This window comes from Heloderma suspectum, chromosome 5, assembly GCF_057233095.1.
Source record: "Heloderma suspectum isolate Gila_16-S chromosome 5, 16-S_ref, whole genome shotgun sequence".
In the NCBI taxonomy this organism is placed as follows: domain Eukaryota; kingdom Metazoa; phylum Chordata; class Lepidosauria; order Squamata; family Helodermatidae; genus Heloderma; species Heloderma suspectum.
In genome coordinates, this window is record NC_139462.1 from 231,571,126 (window position 1) to 231,587,517 (window position 16,392).

General features: G+C 50.7%; 1 protein-coding gene across 1 annotated transcript in view; it reads left to right on the forward strand.

The window, feature by feature from the left end:
- The window catches only part of LOC146345295 (uncharacterized), a 69,866-nt gene extending 53,474 nt beyond the window's left edge, over window positions 1-16,392 (forward strand). Inside the window, exons 4-9 of the mRNA XM_084859839.1 lie at window positions 4,095-4,183; window positions 5,229-5,312; window positions 9,555-9,701; window positions 10,792-10,923; window positions 11,745-11,867; window positions 16,210-16,392. Of these exons, the coding sequence (XP_084715965.1) occupies window positions 4,095-4,183; window positions 5,229-5,312; window positions 9,555-9,701; window positions 10,792-10,923; window positions 11,745-11,867; window positions 16,210-16,224 (590 nt within the window). The 3' untranslated portion in view covers window positions 16,225-16,392. The remainder of the gene's footprint in view (window positions 1-4,094; window positions 4,184-5,228; window positions 5,313-9,554; window positions 9,702-10,791; window positions 10,924-11,744; window positions 11,868-16,209) is intronic.

Here is a 16,392-nt window from a genome sequence, read left to right on the forward strand (position 1 = left end):
CCCCCATGGCTGTGCTCACCTGGTGGCGGCTCTTTTGGACCGGAGCCCAGTGGATCTGTGGCTCCGATCTTACACCTGCCAGAATGCCTGGCCTGACATCAGCGTAGGGCAGGCATGTGGAATGCCAGGCTGTGGGTCAGATCCAGCCCACCTGGAGTCCCAGCCGTGCCCTCCAGGGTTCCCCAGATGGCCACACCCCCTGGCCATGGCCCTGCCCCCTTCCCCCCCATCCATCTTTGCTGGCTTCCCAGCTTTTCCCCATTCTGAGAGGTGGCGATGCCTCTCTTGTGGCTCAGTTACTGGTGGTTGGAGCTTTAAGCTAACGTATGCTGGCCCCGCCCCTCTTGCCTTTGGCCCCGCCCACCACTGGTGTGTGGCCCCCAGGAATCCAGCCCTCAGGGTGAAAGAGGTTCGACACCCCTGGCATAGGGCATTGCATTTTGGGAGATATCCGTTGGTGAAGTGGTCACTCGGCACCTGCCTGAAGGGGCTGCTGCCAGGATGCGCCTCTGGGGATGGAGGCAGGCAAGCAGGAGCGGCTGGTGGCAGCCATGCTGGTTGGGCACCTGGTGGTGGGGCGGTGGCCCTGGTGGGGCCTTTCTGGGGGGCACAGCCCCCAGCAGCTGCCCCAGTATGCCAGGTTCAGCTGCCGGGGGTGGTCTGGGGAGTGGATATTTGGGGCTGAAGGAGCAAAAGTGTGTCCCAGATCCAGAACGAATACCGCGTTTGTGCTGCTATCCTCATTCCCTACGTATCCTTTCCGAGGTGCACTTCAGTCTTGCAGCCCAAAGGACTAGAAGATTTTGCTCACAGCTTGAGGGTTTATTTGGTCATGGTTAGATACATAGTCAGGGCATTATTTCTTCATTGCATTGTTCCCTGGAAACGTCACACTGACCATGGCACACTGGGAAAAAGTCAAATTGCCCACCCTGTTTTCCCCCCAGGAGTCGCTGATCTGGGATGTGTCTCCTTCCAATCAAGCCCATGCTAGCTGAGGCTTGTGGGAATTGTAGTCCAACTCATCTGAAACATGCTGGGTTGGTGATGGCTGGCCTAGAACAACCTTCAGCGCTCCGTGTGCAATGCATCGTCTTATTCTTAGACTCTACGTCGAGGTTAAAAAATGGGCCCTCTTCTGCTCTTCTCTCCTGTGGTTTAAAAAAAGAGAGAAGTGTTCCTCATGTGCAAGCCAAGCTCAATTGCTTTCCAGGTGGAATATCCAAAAACAATGGTGGTTAAAGGGAATACAATATGGAATGCTGTGAATGGCAAGAGGGATTTACATGCACTGCAGCAGCATCCTTGAAGCCAGTGGTGGTCAACTTCTGGCCCTCCAGATGTTTAGACCGTCATCCCTCTCCATTGGCTATGCTGGCTGCGGCTGATTGGGTGGCAGACCAAAGCGGCTGAAGGGCCACAAGTTGCCCATTCTTGCATTAAGCCCTAACTGGGTCTGACCACTTGGTCCCAGTTGCAATATGACTGTTTTTCCTTCATGGAGCAAATAACGGCCTTGGCCCAGGGGCAGTTTTGACCAGGGAAATGGCATAGAGTGAAAGGGTCAGAGCCCCTTCTCCCCCCCACCCCCGGTGCCGTGGGCCTGCTTTGATTGATGGCTTCCGTGGTTGCATTTGCCTCTTGGGAGGGTGGAGGGAGAAATGCAGGAGATCCAATCCCAGCTCTCCTGACGGCATGTCTGGTTTGCCTCCCTGGGATGGCCCTGGAGAGAGAGCGCTAATGACTCCTTTCTGTAAACACTTGGCTCTGGTGAGGCCAGTACTTTAGAAACGCTGGGGAGGGGGGCCTTGCCCAGCCGCTGCTGCTGGAGGGAATCTTTCTCAGTGCTGCAGCAACATGACTGGAGTGGGTGCTGGTTGGCTCGGCTTGAGAGGCCGTCAGGAGCAGCTGCACACAGAGCTGTCCAAAGCCTCCTATTCCCTCTCCATCTCTCTGCAAGTCGAGGCCCAGCTGCATTTGCACAGAAACACAGCCTGGTCCAAGCTGCAAAGGCAAGCGAGCAGGCTGTGTTTTGCGGCTTGCCAGCCAGGGGACGTAGAACGGGCACGGGCAAAGTCTTGGGCCCAGGGAATTCCCAACCGTTTCTCGATTAACCGGAGCAGGAGCAACATGACCTAGACTTGGATCACTGGTATCAGTTGCAATCTTATGCGTTGCTTCTTTGGGAGGAAGTCCTGTTGATCCTGATCATGCTGGCGGCTCAACTCCAGGCGTGTTGACTCAAACACAAGCCCCCCTGTGTTCCAGGGCCTTACTCGTGAGCCAAGTTCAAAGTCTTGGTGTTGACCTTTAAAGCCCTAAATGGCTTGGGACCAGAGTATCTGAAGGATGCATGTACCTGCCCAGAATCTTAGGTCATCTTCAGAGGCCTTCCTCTGGGTGCTGCCACCGAAGGACACTAGATGCATGGCTACCAGAGAGAGGGCCTTCTCAGTGGTGGCACCCCATTTGTGGCATGAACTCCCCAAAGAGGTTTGCCTGGCGCCTACATTGTTATGTTTTTGGTGCCAGGCAAAGACCTTTATTTTCTCCCAGGCATTTTAGAGACCTAGTTTTAGGTTGTTGTGGCTGTTCTATTGATTTCTCTGCTGTTTGTTGTTTTGCATTGTGCTGTATTTAATTATTTTAAATATTTGTATTGTATTGCATTTTTTATTTTTAACTGTTTCTGTGGCATTTTAGTCTTTTCACTGTTTGTAGTCCGCCCAGAGGATGCTGGTTATTCGACAGGTTATTAAGCCTAGTTTAAACATTCACTGAAGGCCTGGAACTATTTTTCTCTCTCAGTGGCCTTGTGCTGCCCTTTCCCCCTCCTTGTTGGAAGCGTGGCGTGGAGCCAGCACATCTGGAGTCTCACCTGCTGATGTGTATGCAGATCCCAGTGGGGAAACCGCACCTCAGTAACACTGGAGATAACCCCCCCAAAGAGATCTTGGATGTGCCTTGGTAGCCCCACTTGCGTCTTCCAGTCGCAACTAACGCGCCTCTGCTTGCAAAACGGGAAGTCCAGACAACCACGGGAAGCTTGAAATGACCCACTGCAATGCTGAATGTATCTGTGTATTCCATGGATCCAGGGCACTGCGAAAGTACAGTCCAGGGCTTCATGTGCCTATGTAGGAGACTGTCCCAGGGGGTGGATTTCCTGTGTGGTGAAGTAACCCTATCCACACGCAGTGCACATTTTATCCTTTGCTTATTTAAATCCTGCTCTTCCTCATAAAGAGCTTGGGCCAGCTAACAGCCAATGTAAAACACAGTATGCCACATGAACAACATTAAATCCATGACTCTAACATCACAAATATGTAACAAAATATAGTAAAACCATCAACACAGTCAATAAAACAACAGAGCACTTGCCTATAATCCCCACAATGCCTGCACAAATAAATAGATCTTTAACTGGTGCCTAAATTATGACAACATGGGGGACAGACAAATCTCTACTGGAAGAGAGTTCCATAGCCAGGGGGGCCACCACCAAAATGGCCCTGCCATGTGTGGTAGCCCCATGGGCCACATTTCTCAAGGGCACCATATGGGGAATGTGGCGTATGCAGGGGTGGAGTGGGGGAGGGGTCTGCATAACATCCTACACATAAGCAAGGTCCCTCTGCGAAGTACCTCCTTTACTGAAGGTGAGATGGTGGTTGATGAGAGGGCTGTTTTGGCTGTGCCACCCCGATAGGAGTGTATGCCTAGGCACTGTTCATCTTTCAGGTGCTAGGCTAAAATGTTTATTTGCTCAGGCATTTTAAGATACTATTGCTGGCTTTTTACATTTCTGTAATCATGCTTTATTTTTAAATGGATTTTGTATTGATGATGATGATGACGACGACGATGACGACCATGACTGTAAGCCAACCTCGAATCGCTACTTGATGAAGGGCAGTTTAGGTCTTAAATCAATATATAAAAAAGAATACTTCTGTGAATCAGGCCAGTATCTGCTGCAGAAGCAGAGGACCAAAAGGAAAGGAGTGTAAAGCAAGGAGGGTTTTAAAAATAGTCTAAAATCTGCGACATTTGGAACGTGACTTCAGTAACAGCCTTTTTCTCTCTTCCAGGATCTTCTAACGACTCAGAAAGCAACGAAGGGTCAATACCTGAACTGGAAGAGCCGGAGGTTTCAGAACCACGGACAGCCCAGACGCAGGTACGCACTTTGAGGGGAGAAGGCTGATTGCAGAGATCCAGGGAGCAGGGGAAGGAATGCAGGCAGAAGGTCCCAGGTTTGATCCCCGGCAGAGGCGCTGCTAGTCACTTAAAAGATTCAGGGGGGCCTTAGAACACAAAACTGCTCAAAATTTGCAGATGCTAACTTATATATAGATATGCAAACTTCAAAGAAATTACCACAATTTATTTAAATTTCACAGGAGGCAAAGCCAGGCCATTAATTTCTCCTCCAAATCGGCTCAAGTGAAATAAATTCAATTAATTTGCACTCTGCCCCAGATCATCTGAAACCAGTATTTCCTCTTCAGTTACAATTAATTTGCAATCTGTCTCTGTCCCCTCTCACACGTCTTTCTCTTTCTATCTTAGAAGACAATTGCCCCCACCCTCTGCAATTCAGCTTAGGACAAACGCCTGCATTGACACCAATGGAAGGTTTTTTTCCCTAAGTTTGATTGTCATAGAGGAAGGGGGTCTTGGGGGGGGGGTGTTCCAGCATGTGGTTTAACCCTCCCCTCCTCAGCCGCAACCTCCCTTAAAAACTGCCCCCCTGCATTGCACTTAAAGTAAGAAAGAAATCTTCCTTTGGCCTCAGTGGACACTCAGGGCTCTGGGGAAATCAATTCAGTAGCTGGGCCCGAGGCCTAACAGCGCCCCTGATCCCCGGAGCATCTCCAGGTAGGGTGAGGAAAGAATCCAGCCTGAAACCCCAGAGAGCTACTTCTGCCTGTCACTGCTGACTATACTGGGCTGGGTGGACCCAGAGGGATGTGGGTCTTTAGAGGGCAGCTTCCGATGTTCCGATGTGAAGTTTCTCACCTCAGGAGTCTGGGAGAAATTGTAAGTCTTTCCCCCCACCAGACTTGGTGGATTGGACTGCATTTATCCTTGGGACGGTGGTGCTCTGAAAGAGCAAACGTGGTAGTATTGGATGGCCGTTGTGCCTTCGTTCCAAAACTGAAGCGCTGCTGAAAAGGCTGCCAGCTTTGATGTGGCTCAGTGGTCCCACTTGCATGTTCCAGGCACAGCTAACACACTCCTTGGGGACTGGTGAAGAATCCATCAGCAAAGCGAAGCAGAGTCGGAGCGAGAAGAAAGCGCGGAAGGTCGGTATTTAAAGTTGGCCATATGACCGGAAGCTTCCGTTCAAGATCCCCTCTCCCTTTTTCCCACAACCCGGTGTTTCCTGAAATGGCACACTGAGGCACGGTAGCATCCCATAAGAGAACTGCTGGTGTGTTCTGTGTGTGGATCAGACAGTCAAAGGCACCCACATGCACCCATTGAGGCCCGAGGGTGCCTGCAGCGTCTCTGAGACACCGTACCTCTTTGGCATCAGTTGGGGTGGCTGGGAGTGGTGGAACCACCTGTCCACCTTGGAAGGGGCTGCCTGTTGATTACTTTATACCTTGGACAAGGCTGATCACCTTGGACTACATTTCCCAGCACCCCCCAGCCAGAATGGCTCACTGGGGGATGCTGGGAGTTGGAGTTCAACATAACTGGTTGGTGAAGGCTGCTTTGGGTAGGGATGTGCGAATCAGCAAAACTTGAGCTCGCTGAATTTCTCCACATTCCATCTCAAAGCTCATTCCAACTCGAGTCCATATGAGCCTGTGAGCTTTGATTTTTTTTCTTTTAGCATGACAATCCATGCATATCTTCATTCGTAACTTTCCAAATGAACTGATCAATTGTGCGCATCTTTGAAGTGCACACATTCTTTTCCCATTGATTAAAGCATATTTGTTCCAAAATATGATTTTTTTCATGCACGTTTTTCAAATGCACGCATGCTGCTGAATGCATTTTTAGGGGGTCCATGAATTGTATTGCAAGCTTGAAAATGCATGGACTTTGACTGCAGGTTGTGTCTGAGTCTGTGTGTTCAGTCTGGAAGGTAAATCCAGATCAAAAATGAACTGAAATTAATTTCTCATACATCCCTAACGTGTGAAGCATGCACCAAGTTTAAAACAAACAACCCCCCCAAAATATATTCAACATAAATAACTTTTATAAAAAGATAAAAACATCCAAGATAAATATCAAGCAAAACCATATAAAATCATTTGTCATGGTATATTTAACTGAAGTAGTATTACCCTTACAACAAGAATATTTCTAATTTTGCTTATGTCAACCAATATTGTATGAAAAGGCCCCAAAGATCAAAAGATATTTTGATCTTTTAAAAACGTTTCTCTTTCAGTCTTTCCAGTTTAGCCACATTCCATGTACCTCCAGTTTTTAATTTGTGTTTGATGGGGGCATGCTTTGGCTCTGAGGTTTTTGGGAAACGGTCTTCCTCCTGTGGATTGGCTGAATTCAGAGTCCATCAATGGGTTGAGTCACTCTCGCCTGCTCCGCCTGGGGTGTTGGGTCTTGATTTGGCAGTCCAGGTTAGATTTGGCCCCGAGACCGCCAGTTGCTGACCAGCATTGTTAAAGTTCTTGGGACTCCTCTGAATATTCTCAGGGAGCAGGTTGGCTCTCTGAGGCATGGCTCCTTGAAGATCTGGATGAGACTGCCCTGAGAGAGAGGGTGGATTAGGGCCTGGTTAAGGCCTGTCTGCATTCGCCACCAGCTTTAGGGAATAGCCCTGCTTATGATGCCTGATGACCAAGAACAGCCCCCAGCTTTGCAGGGGTGGCAGAGGAGAGAGGCTCTGGGGCTTGACCACTGCCAGTCCTGCTCTGGAACTGGGATAAGAGATGGTGTCATGTCTGGGTCTCACTTTGTGCCTGTTTCTAGAGCTTGTAGTGAGGCCAGGATTTCTTTTTTGGATGCTTGCCTGAAGCTGGAGAGGTTATTAAATCACCCTGTTCAGCTCTCCACACCCAAGCTTGTGGGTAGTCCAGAACGGCCTTGATGGAGTTGAGATCCTCTAAAAATAAGCACCTGTCTACTGAAAAGCTTTGGAAGGTGTTGACCTGGTAGCCAAGCATGGCGAATCCCATGCAGAAGAATCTTGGCAGCACCCGACTTGCCCAGCTCCGAGTGCTGGAAGCTCTCTTAAGTAGCCACTAGTTAGAGGGGGGTGCTTTAAGGGAGCCTTCCAAATCCCGGTGCCCTTCAGAGGAGTTGGACTACTCACTCCATTACTCTCAGCCATTGTGGGGATGATGGGGGTTGCAGTCCCAACGCCTCTGGAGGGTGCCAGAGAATTATTTAATGCAGGAAGAAAAGGTTCCTCGTCATGCAGCCTAGTTTTCCTCAGAGGAAGGCTTTCCTGCATCAAGACGCTGGGCAGAAAAATGGCGGTTAAGGCTTTGTGTCAGCAACAGGATGGCCTCAAATGTTTCCGCCCCCTTCCTCCTTAGTTGCGTGGGGAACACGTGGCCCTCCAGATTTTGGACTGCAACTCCCATGAGCCTTTGCCAGCATAGGCAGTGATGAGGCATGCTGGGAGTTGCAGTCCAGCAACATTTGGAGGGTCACATGTTTCCCATCGGAAGAGAAGGTCGGCTCTTCTTCATGCTCCCCCCCCCCCCCGCCAATTCATGGCTGTTATGATACTGTATTTTTTATTGCATTTGTCAGGAAAATTAGAGAAATTTGCTGTGTCCTTCCAAGTTTTAGACTTTCATCCCCTGTACTCCTTTTCCTCCACCCACTATTCCTGGCTGCAATTCTAAAGTGCTAGATTAGGATGGAGCTTCCTTTAAATACATTTTAATAAAATTAAATAAAATAAGAAATCTGTAATACAAAGTGTAAAAAGTAGTTATAAAGAATTAATTATATGACAAACCATATAAAATTGTACCAAAATGTAAAATCAACAGTCCCAAAGCTTATTTAACATTCCTGATTTGAAATAATCATATAGTAAGTTATACTAATACATATCATGCTGTCCCAGGTTAGTATAGGATATACTAATACTATATGTATTAGTATAACCTATGTAAGTAAGAAGGGCCTTGAGGCTGGGTCAGACCCAGGGTCCCTCTAGTCCAGCATTCTGTTCACACAGTGGCCAGCCAGCTGCCCACAGGAAATGCACAAGCAGGGCAAGAGCGCAACAGCACCCTCCCACCCATGTTCTCCAGCAACTCACTGCCTCTGGTACTGGATAATAACTGGATAATAACCTTCTTCATGATTATTTCAAATCAGGAATGTTAAATAAGCTTTGGGACTGCTGATTTTCCATTTTGGTACAATTTTATATGGCTTGTCATATAATTTAATTTGTATAACTATTTTTTACACTTTGTATTACAAATTTGTTAGTTATCTAATTGTATTAAAATGTATTTAATGGTAGCTCCATCCTTATCTTGCACTTCATAAGTTCTCTGAAACCCATTTTGCTTTGTGTATTGATTTTGGTGCAAGACCAGACCTTAATTAATATTGGCAATTCTAAAGTGTCAAAAAAAAACCCCGGCAGCCTTGCTAGGCTGAAAGAGAGAAAGGTGTCCTACAGCGCCCTACTGACTATAACCCCTGATCTCCCCCCAGCGAGAGGGCTTCTGTTCCTTCCATTGACATCCCAGCTTGACTCATCGTGGTGGCAGGGAAGAGACAAAGGGGGCAATCCCATAGACGTCCTGCTGAGTTTCCTGGAGATGACGCGGGGTATCGATACAATTTTTAAAAAGGAGCCCAGGCTGGCCCCAGACCAGGAAGCGATCCTGCTAAGCCTCTGGGCCTTTACATGCGGGGTGTGTGTGGGCCCAGTGAAGCTCTGCTCTGCTCTGATCTCATGGTAAATCGGGCAGCCTGGACCGACAGAACGCTACAAATGAGCTCTGCAGCATAAAGTTGCAGTGAACAGGACCTGCCTCCAATTGCCAGTCAGCATTTTATGCCGACTGAGCACGCTCAGTACTCACTGGATGTTTTTGTTTGTTTTTGCTTCTTAGTTTTTTTCCCTAAAGCCTTTTTTGTACTTCTGCCAGCCTGGGGGTTCCCCTGGGTCTGCCGAGACCACCCTCTTGTTTGTGGGTGGTGCCATTTTGGCTACATAAGCATTGGCACGCGCTGCCCGACCATCAGAAATGGAGGGAATAAGGATAGTCCATCAGCCTTCCCCCAACCCGGTACCATCCAGATGTGTTGGACTTCATTCCCAGCTGGGAATGATGGGAGGTGCAGTCCAACAAATCTGGAAGGTGTCTGATTGGGGGAAAGGCTGGTGTACATCCTGCACATAGGAAAGCATTGTTGTATCTTGTTGTATTGGCCTCCTGAGGACTGATCAGCCTATCAGGTGCAGCGCGCTCTTGCTCTCTCTCTCTGCTGCCCACCAACTCTTTGGGCATCGCTCGACTCTGACTTCCCTGCTTTTTGAACCTGTCTCTCTGGTCCTAACGAGCCGGCGTCTCCTTCCCTTCCAGGCCATGTCCAAGCTCGGCCTGCGGCAAATCCACGGGGTCACCAGGATCACAATCCGCAAATCCAAGAACATCCTGTTTGTGATCACCAAGCCAGACGTCTTCAAAAGCCCGGCCTCGGACATCTACATCGTCTTTGGAGAAGCCAAAGTGAGTGGGTGGGGGGGAGGAGATGCTAGCACTAATGGGCAAGGACCCTTGGATCTAGGGAGGGGGCCCATCTGATCACCCCCATCCTCCAGGGGAGGACTAGGCGTTCCTTTAAAGCCATCCTAAATAAGGTCAAAGGTAAATAAGGCAAAGCCAGTCTGAGCAAGAGAATTTATTTATTTATTTATTTATTTTTTCATTTCATTTCTATACCTCCCAATAGCCGAAGCTCTCTGGGCAGTTCACAAAATTAAAACCACAGAGCACACAATAAAACAATACAAAATATATAAAACATTAAAACCACAGTAAACAACACAACCAGAATAAAACCAGAAGAGATCAAGAACGACGTCTGAGATCTCACTGTAAAATGACTATAGAGCACGGGTCATAGAATCATAGAGTATTAGGGCTGGAAGGGGCCCGCCCACAAGGCCATCGAGTCCAACCCCCTGGTCTGTGCAGGAATCCAAGTCAGAGCATCCCTGACAGGTGGCTGCCCAGCCTCGTCTTGAAGGCCTCCAGCGTGGGAGAGCCCACCGCCTCCCTAGGGAATGGGTTCCATTGCTGAGTCTCTTTTTCTCTGACGGCCAAATTCCATTTCAGGGAAGCCCTTAGGGGCCACCTTCCAGTGGTGGGTGGGGCCAAAGGCAAACAGGGTGTGTGTGCAAAATATCAGCATATTTCGGATTCTTCCTGCCAGTATCTCACCCTTAAGAGAGGCATTCCAGTTTTTTAGAATGGGGAAAGCCTGCACCAAAGCCAGGAAACCACCTAATAATTGGTGGTCAGGGGAAAGGGATTGGGCCAGGTGAAGGGGCGGGGCCTTCTGGGGATCCCAGGAGGGCTGGATTTGGCCCAGAGGCATAAGGTTCACCACCCCTGCTCTCAAGCCGGCTGTTGGCGAGGATGCCAGAAATCTCCTTCCAAGCTGTGGGTTGGATCTGGGATCTGCGGTCAGCTGGGCTCAGCTCACGGAAGGTCTCCTAACCATGCCCACGCCACAGCTCCCCCGGCTCTGCTCGTCCCGAGAGGCAAGGCGGCGTGGGCTGGCCCTCACAGCGTTTCCCCCCTCCGCCCCCTGCAGATCGAAGACCTCTCGCAGCAGGTGCACAAGGCCGCAGCGGAGAAGTTCAAGGTCCCCGTGGAGCACTCCCCGCTGATCACGGAAACTGCCCCCACCCTCACCATCAAGGAGGAGAGCGAGGAGGAAGAGGAGGTATGGGCTGCCAGCAGAGGAGAGGGCGGGTGGCGGAAGCGCGCGATCCGTGGAGGCTGGGGGCTCTGAGGTCAGTGGGGCGGTGAACCTGGTCCGGGTGTCAGCCAGAACTCTCAAGGAGCTGTGCAAGGTGCGGAGCAGCTGTGCATGGCGAGGTCTGTGGCCAGAGCCACCTAGTGCTTTGGCCAGTGGCCCAGTGACATCGGGGGGCCTGGCCGTGCCCTTTGGCATGTGATGTCCGGGCACGTCCGCTGGTGACCCCATCAATGGCTGGCTGGGGCGGATGGAAGTTGTGGTCCAAAACCTGCCTCCCTCTGCGGTCGGTTCTCCTCCCCGCCAGCACTCACCTGCTCCTCGGGTGGGGTGGGAAGACGCCCACCCGCAAAGTGCCCAGTCCCCAGATGCAGGATTCCCCCCGCCCAAAGCAGATGAGGCGCGCGGCGGTGGGGCTCTGCGAAGGGCAGGCGAGGACGAGGCTGGGCGTCCTTCTTCTTGCCACGTGAGTTGCTCATGGGAGACACTGAAGAGCCACCTTGATGGAGCTCGCTGTGATCAGACCCCAAATTCCGAGCATCCCCTTCCCGGTGCGCCACATGGCAGCTCCAGGGCCCCCGTGGTGCTCCAGTGCTCCTCATGCCCCCCCAGCCGCTGCTTCATTCCAAAGGCTAAGCGAACCCATACGTCCCTCGGCAACCTAACGGAACGCTGGGTGGGGTCTTGCTTGGGGGTGGGGGTGGGGCGATGCGAGCACGGAGGCAGTGCCGCTCGTGCCCGAGCTGGGCTCGTGTGCCGTGGTCCGCTGCTGCCACGTCTCTCTCCAGGTTGACGAAACGGGCCTGGAGGTGAGAGACATCGAGCTGGTCATGGCTCAGGCCAACGTGTCGCGCCCCAAGGCCGTGCGGGCCCTCCGGCACAACAACAACGACATCGTCAACGCCATCATGGTGAGTCCCATGGCAGGGTGGTGGCGGCGTGCGGAAATCCACCCGCTGAAAGCTCGCTGGTGCCGTCCACTGACGATGGTGCAGCGCAGAGTGGGCGTTCTGCCTCCCCTCCTCTGCTGCCGCCTCCTCCTCCGCCGCCGCCCTTTAGTGCCTGGCCATCTTGTTCACTTAACTTCACTTCTGTATTGCCCGACAGAGACGTCTGATCTGGTCGTAGTCACACGTAGAATAATAGAATAGTAGAACAGTAGGGTTGGAAGGGGCCTACAAGGCCATCGAGTCCAACCCCCGCCTTATTTACATGCCTTAGTTACATCCCGTCATGCGCTCTACATGGGGCTGCCTTTGAAAAGCGTTCAGAAACGCTGGCTGTCCAGAATGCCAGACAGTTGACCGGGGCTGGTCAGGGAGAACGCGACTCCCTTGCTACAACAGCTTCACTGGCTGCTGGTCTGTGTCTGGGCGGAATTCAAAGTGCTGGTTATGACCTATAAAGCCCCATATGGCTCGGGAACAGGCTGAAAGACCACCTTCTCCTGTACAAGCCTGCCTTAAGGTTCTTAAGATCTTCTGGAGAGGCCCTTCTTTTGAGACTGCTGCCTTCAGAGGCACATTTGGTGGCGACCCAAGAGAGGGCCTTTTCGGTAGCTGCTCCCAGTCTGTGGCACTCCCTGCCAAGGGAGGCTGGGTTTGTGCCCTCTCTCCTGTCCTTCTGCTGGCAGGCAGACTGCTTTACTCAAGAAGGCCTTTGGCCTGTAAGTGGGTCTGTAGGTTGGGTGCTGTTTTTATTTATTATATTTTAATGTGTTTTATCTATTTTAAATTGTTTAAATGGCCTTGAGTGCCATTTTTTAGTAGAAAGGCAGGGGATAAATTAAACAAGCAAGAAAGCAAAATAATAATAATAATAATAATAATAATAATAATAATAATAATAATAGCAGCAGCAGCAGCAGCAGCCAAAGCTTTCTTTGTGGTTCACAAAAATTATAACCCCCAAACAACAATAATACAATTTTGTTCCAGAGTCTGTCCCTAAGCCATGTCCACGGAGCAGCCTTCTCCAACCTGGCACCCTCTAGATGTGTTAGGCTGCAACTTCCATCCTCCCCAGCCAGTTGGGATGCTGGCTGGGAATGCTGGGAGTTGTAGTCCAATAAGGTTCGAGTTGGCCACTCTGTGGGGTACGAATCCTCTAGTACGCAGCTTGGGCCCAGTGGGGACTTCACCTCTTGCTTTCTTTTGGGCTCCTTTTTTTTGTGGGTTGGATTCAGATTGAGTCCTGCTTACCCACTGAAATCAATTGGGCCTAAGTTAGTTATGACCGACTTGTGCCATTGATTTCAGTGGGTCTACTCAAAGTATGACTAAGTCTGGATCCAACCCAGTGTTGGGTTCATTTAGAATTCTTCCCATTATTCCTGGCAGGGGATCTGCTATAAAAGGGAGGAAGCCCTTCCTCCTTCAGGCTTGCCTTCATGCCACCTTCCCCAGCCAAGTTGCAATGCTGGGAATTATAATCCAGCTCGCCTGGAGGGCACCGGGTTGGGGGGCTGCTTTCATGGGGCATGAGGGCTCGGCTAGGCTGCCCCAGCTACATGCCTAGTTTAGAATCCAGTTTCTCCAGTCTTCCCCAGGCCTAGACTAGGGGCTGGTTCTTACATGCATTGCTTGACGGGATTTCTGCTTACTCGCTTGCTGAGTGGCAGCTGAATGAGTGAAGGGATTCCACTGAAAAGCATTGCATCTGAGGTGATGCGAGGTGGTCGATCACTCTGTCTCTCTGTGGTCCTCAGTCCAGGATGACCCAGGATACCCGGGAGTGCGCCTTGCTCCTTTATCAACCTGCCCAGCCACTCAGGCCTTTGGATCAGGTGCTCCTGGTCACTCCTCCACATGGTCCAGTGGTCCAGTTAGAACCCTCTCAACATCGAGCTTTCTGTGTCTTAGCTCCGCCTCTGTTTAATTCCCTGTTGGTTGAACTCAGGCAGGCGCCACCTTTGCTTTGCCTTTGGCGTCTGCTAAAGACAAGCATTTCATGAGTCTAGGACCAGCCATGGTTTTATTGATACCATTTGATTTTAAAGGGGCTGGATCCAGGATCTGCCTTCCACAGGAGGAAGGGCTTTGCGCTGCCTGACTTTGGGGGTCCCCCACCCAGCCACCACATGGCTCATCCCATTCAGCAGCATCTCCTGACTCTCGGTGCAGCATTTTCAGGAGGTTGGATTTTTTTGCCATAGGCAGGGGAAGGCCTCGTCTGCCAGTGCGCTTGATCCGACATAAATCTGGATGCAACGCAATATTTTTATTCTTTTGAATTTATTTATTTATTTGTTTGTTTGTTTAGTCATTCATTCATTCATTTGCCCATCTGGCTGGTCACCCAGCCACTCTGGGCGATGTACAAGTATATAATAAAACAGTTTAAAACAATAAAATTCTACAATAAAAACATTTTCTAAAATACCCTAACCCACCCCAAATGCCTGCCTGAACAACCACGTTTTTAATGCACGGTGGAAGCTCATTAAAGAAGGTGTATGGCGGAGTTCCCTAGGGAGGGAGTTTCACAGAGTGGGGGCCACCACAGAAAAGGCCCTCTCCCTCGTCCCCACCAGTCTAGCTGTCCCGGCTGATGGGACAGAGAGAAGGCCATCCGAGGCTGATCTTGTTGAGCGGCCTGTCTGGTGTTGCTGGAGGCGCTCCTTAAGATAGGCTGGGCCGGAACCATATAGGGGTTTGAAGGTCAAAACCAACACCTTGAATTTGGCCCGGAAAACAACTGGTAACCAGTGCAACTCCTTCAGCACTGGAGTGATGTGATCTTGCCGGCGGCTGCCTTTAATCAGGCGAGCTGCTGCGTTCTGTACCAGCTGCAGCTTCCGAACCATCTTCAAGGGTAACCCCACGTAGAGCGCATTACAGTAGTCTAAACGAGAGGAGACCAGGGCATGTACTACCGATGGGAGCAGATGGTCGGGAAGGAAGGGGCGCAGCCGCCGTATCAGATGGAGTTGATGCAGTGCTGTCTGGCTCACAGCTGACACCTGAGCCTCCATGGACAGCTGGGAGTCCAAAATGACCCCCAGGCTGCGGACCTGGTCTTTCAAGGGTAGCCGTACCCCATTCAACACCAGGTCAACATCCCCCAGCCTCCTCTTGTCTCCCACCAAAAGTACCTCGGTCTTGTCAGGGTTCAGCTTCAGCTTATTTGTCCCCATCCAGACACTCACCATTTCCAGACATTTGGACAGGGATTCTACGGCCAACCTTGGTGAAGATTTGAACGAGAGGTAGAGCTGTGTGTCATCTGCATATTGATGACACCGCACCCCAAACCTCCTGATGATAGCCCCCAGCGGCTTCACATAGAAGTTAAATAGCATCGGGGAGAGGATGGAACCCTGTGGCACCCCACAAGTGAGCGGCCACAGGTCCGAAACCTCCCCTCCCAGTGCTACCCTCTGGTACCTGCCGGAGAGGAAGGACCAGAACCACCGCAATACAGTGTCTCCAATGCCCAGCCCCTCCAGGTGGTCCAGGAAGATGCCGTGGCAACGGTATCAAAAGCCGCTGAGAGGTTGAGGAGAACAAGGAAGGAGCATTCGCCCCTATCCAGAGCCCTCCTCATACCATCCACCAAGGCAACCAAGCTTCTGTCCCATGCCCAAGCCAGAGGCCTGACTGAAATGGGTCTATCAAAAATTTTTTGACAGTTTTTATTACTGTTCGCCACATGGGTTTTTTTCATGCGTAGGGCAGTTCACATTGTAAACTAAATAAAAAATAGCACCTGGTGTTGCAGTCATCAAGGAATGCACCATCCGTCCCTGCACTATGCAGTAAAAGTGTTTTGCAGGTTGTATCCAAAACCTCTCCTCTTCCTTTGTGACCTTGAGCTCCCATGATCCTGGAACGCGACAGGGTCCTCCCAAGAAGCTGACGGGTGGGAGATTCAGGACAGATACAAGGAAGGACCTCTTCACCCAGCACAGAGTCAACCTATGAAGGATAACTACTCCCATAAGATGTAGTGGTGGCCACCAAGTTGGATGGCTTTAAAAGGGCATTGGACAAACTCATGGAGGATGAAGCTATCCATGGCTCCTAGTTCTGCTGGCTACATGCTACCCCTGGTATCAGAGGCAGTGAGCCTACGTACGCCAGTTGCTGGGAGGATGGGTGGGAGGGTGCTGTTGCACCCGTGTCCTGCTTGTGGGCTTCCTGTGGGCAGCTGGTCGGCCACTGTGTGAACAGAATGCTGGACTAGATGGCCCCTGGGTCTGATCCAGCAGGGCTCTGCTTATGGTCTTTCTCTTCCTTTCTCTTTTTCATGCAGGAACTGACTATGTAGCGACCGGCTGACAACCCCCCGCCCCACCCCCAGCCTCTGCCTCCCCTTCTGTATAGATGCACAGTTGCCCATATCCAATTCAGCTGTTGGTTAGGACTGCAAATAATTAGTCCCAACTATTCTGCATTGATATTGCTGCTCAATAAATGGTATATTCACTTGAACTGC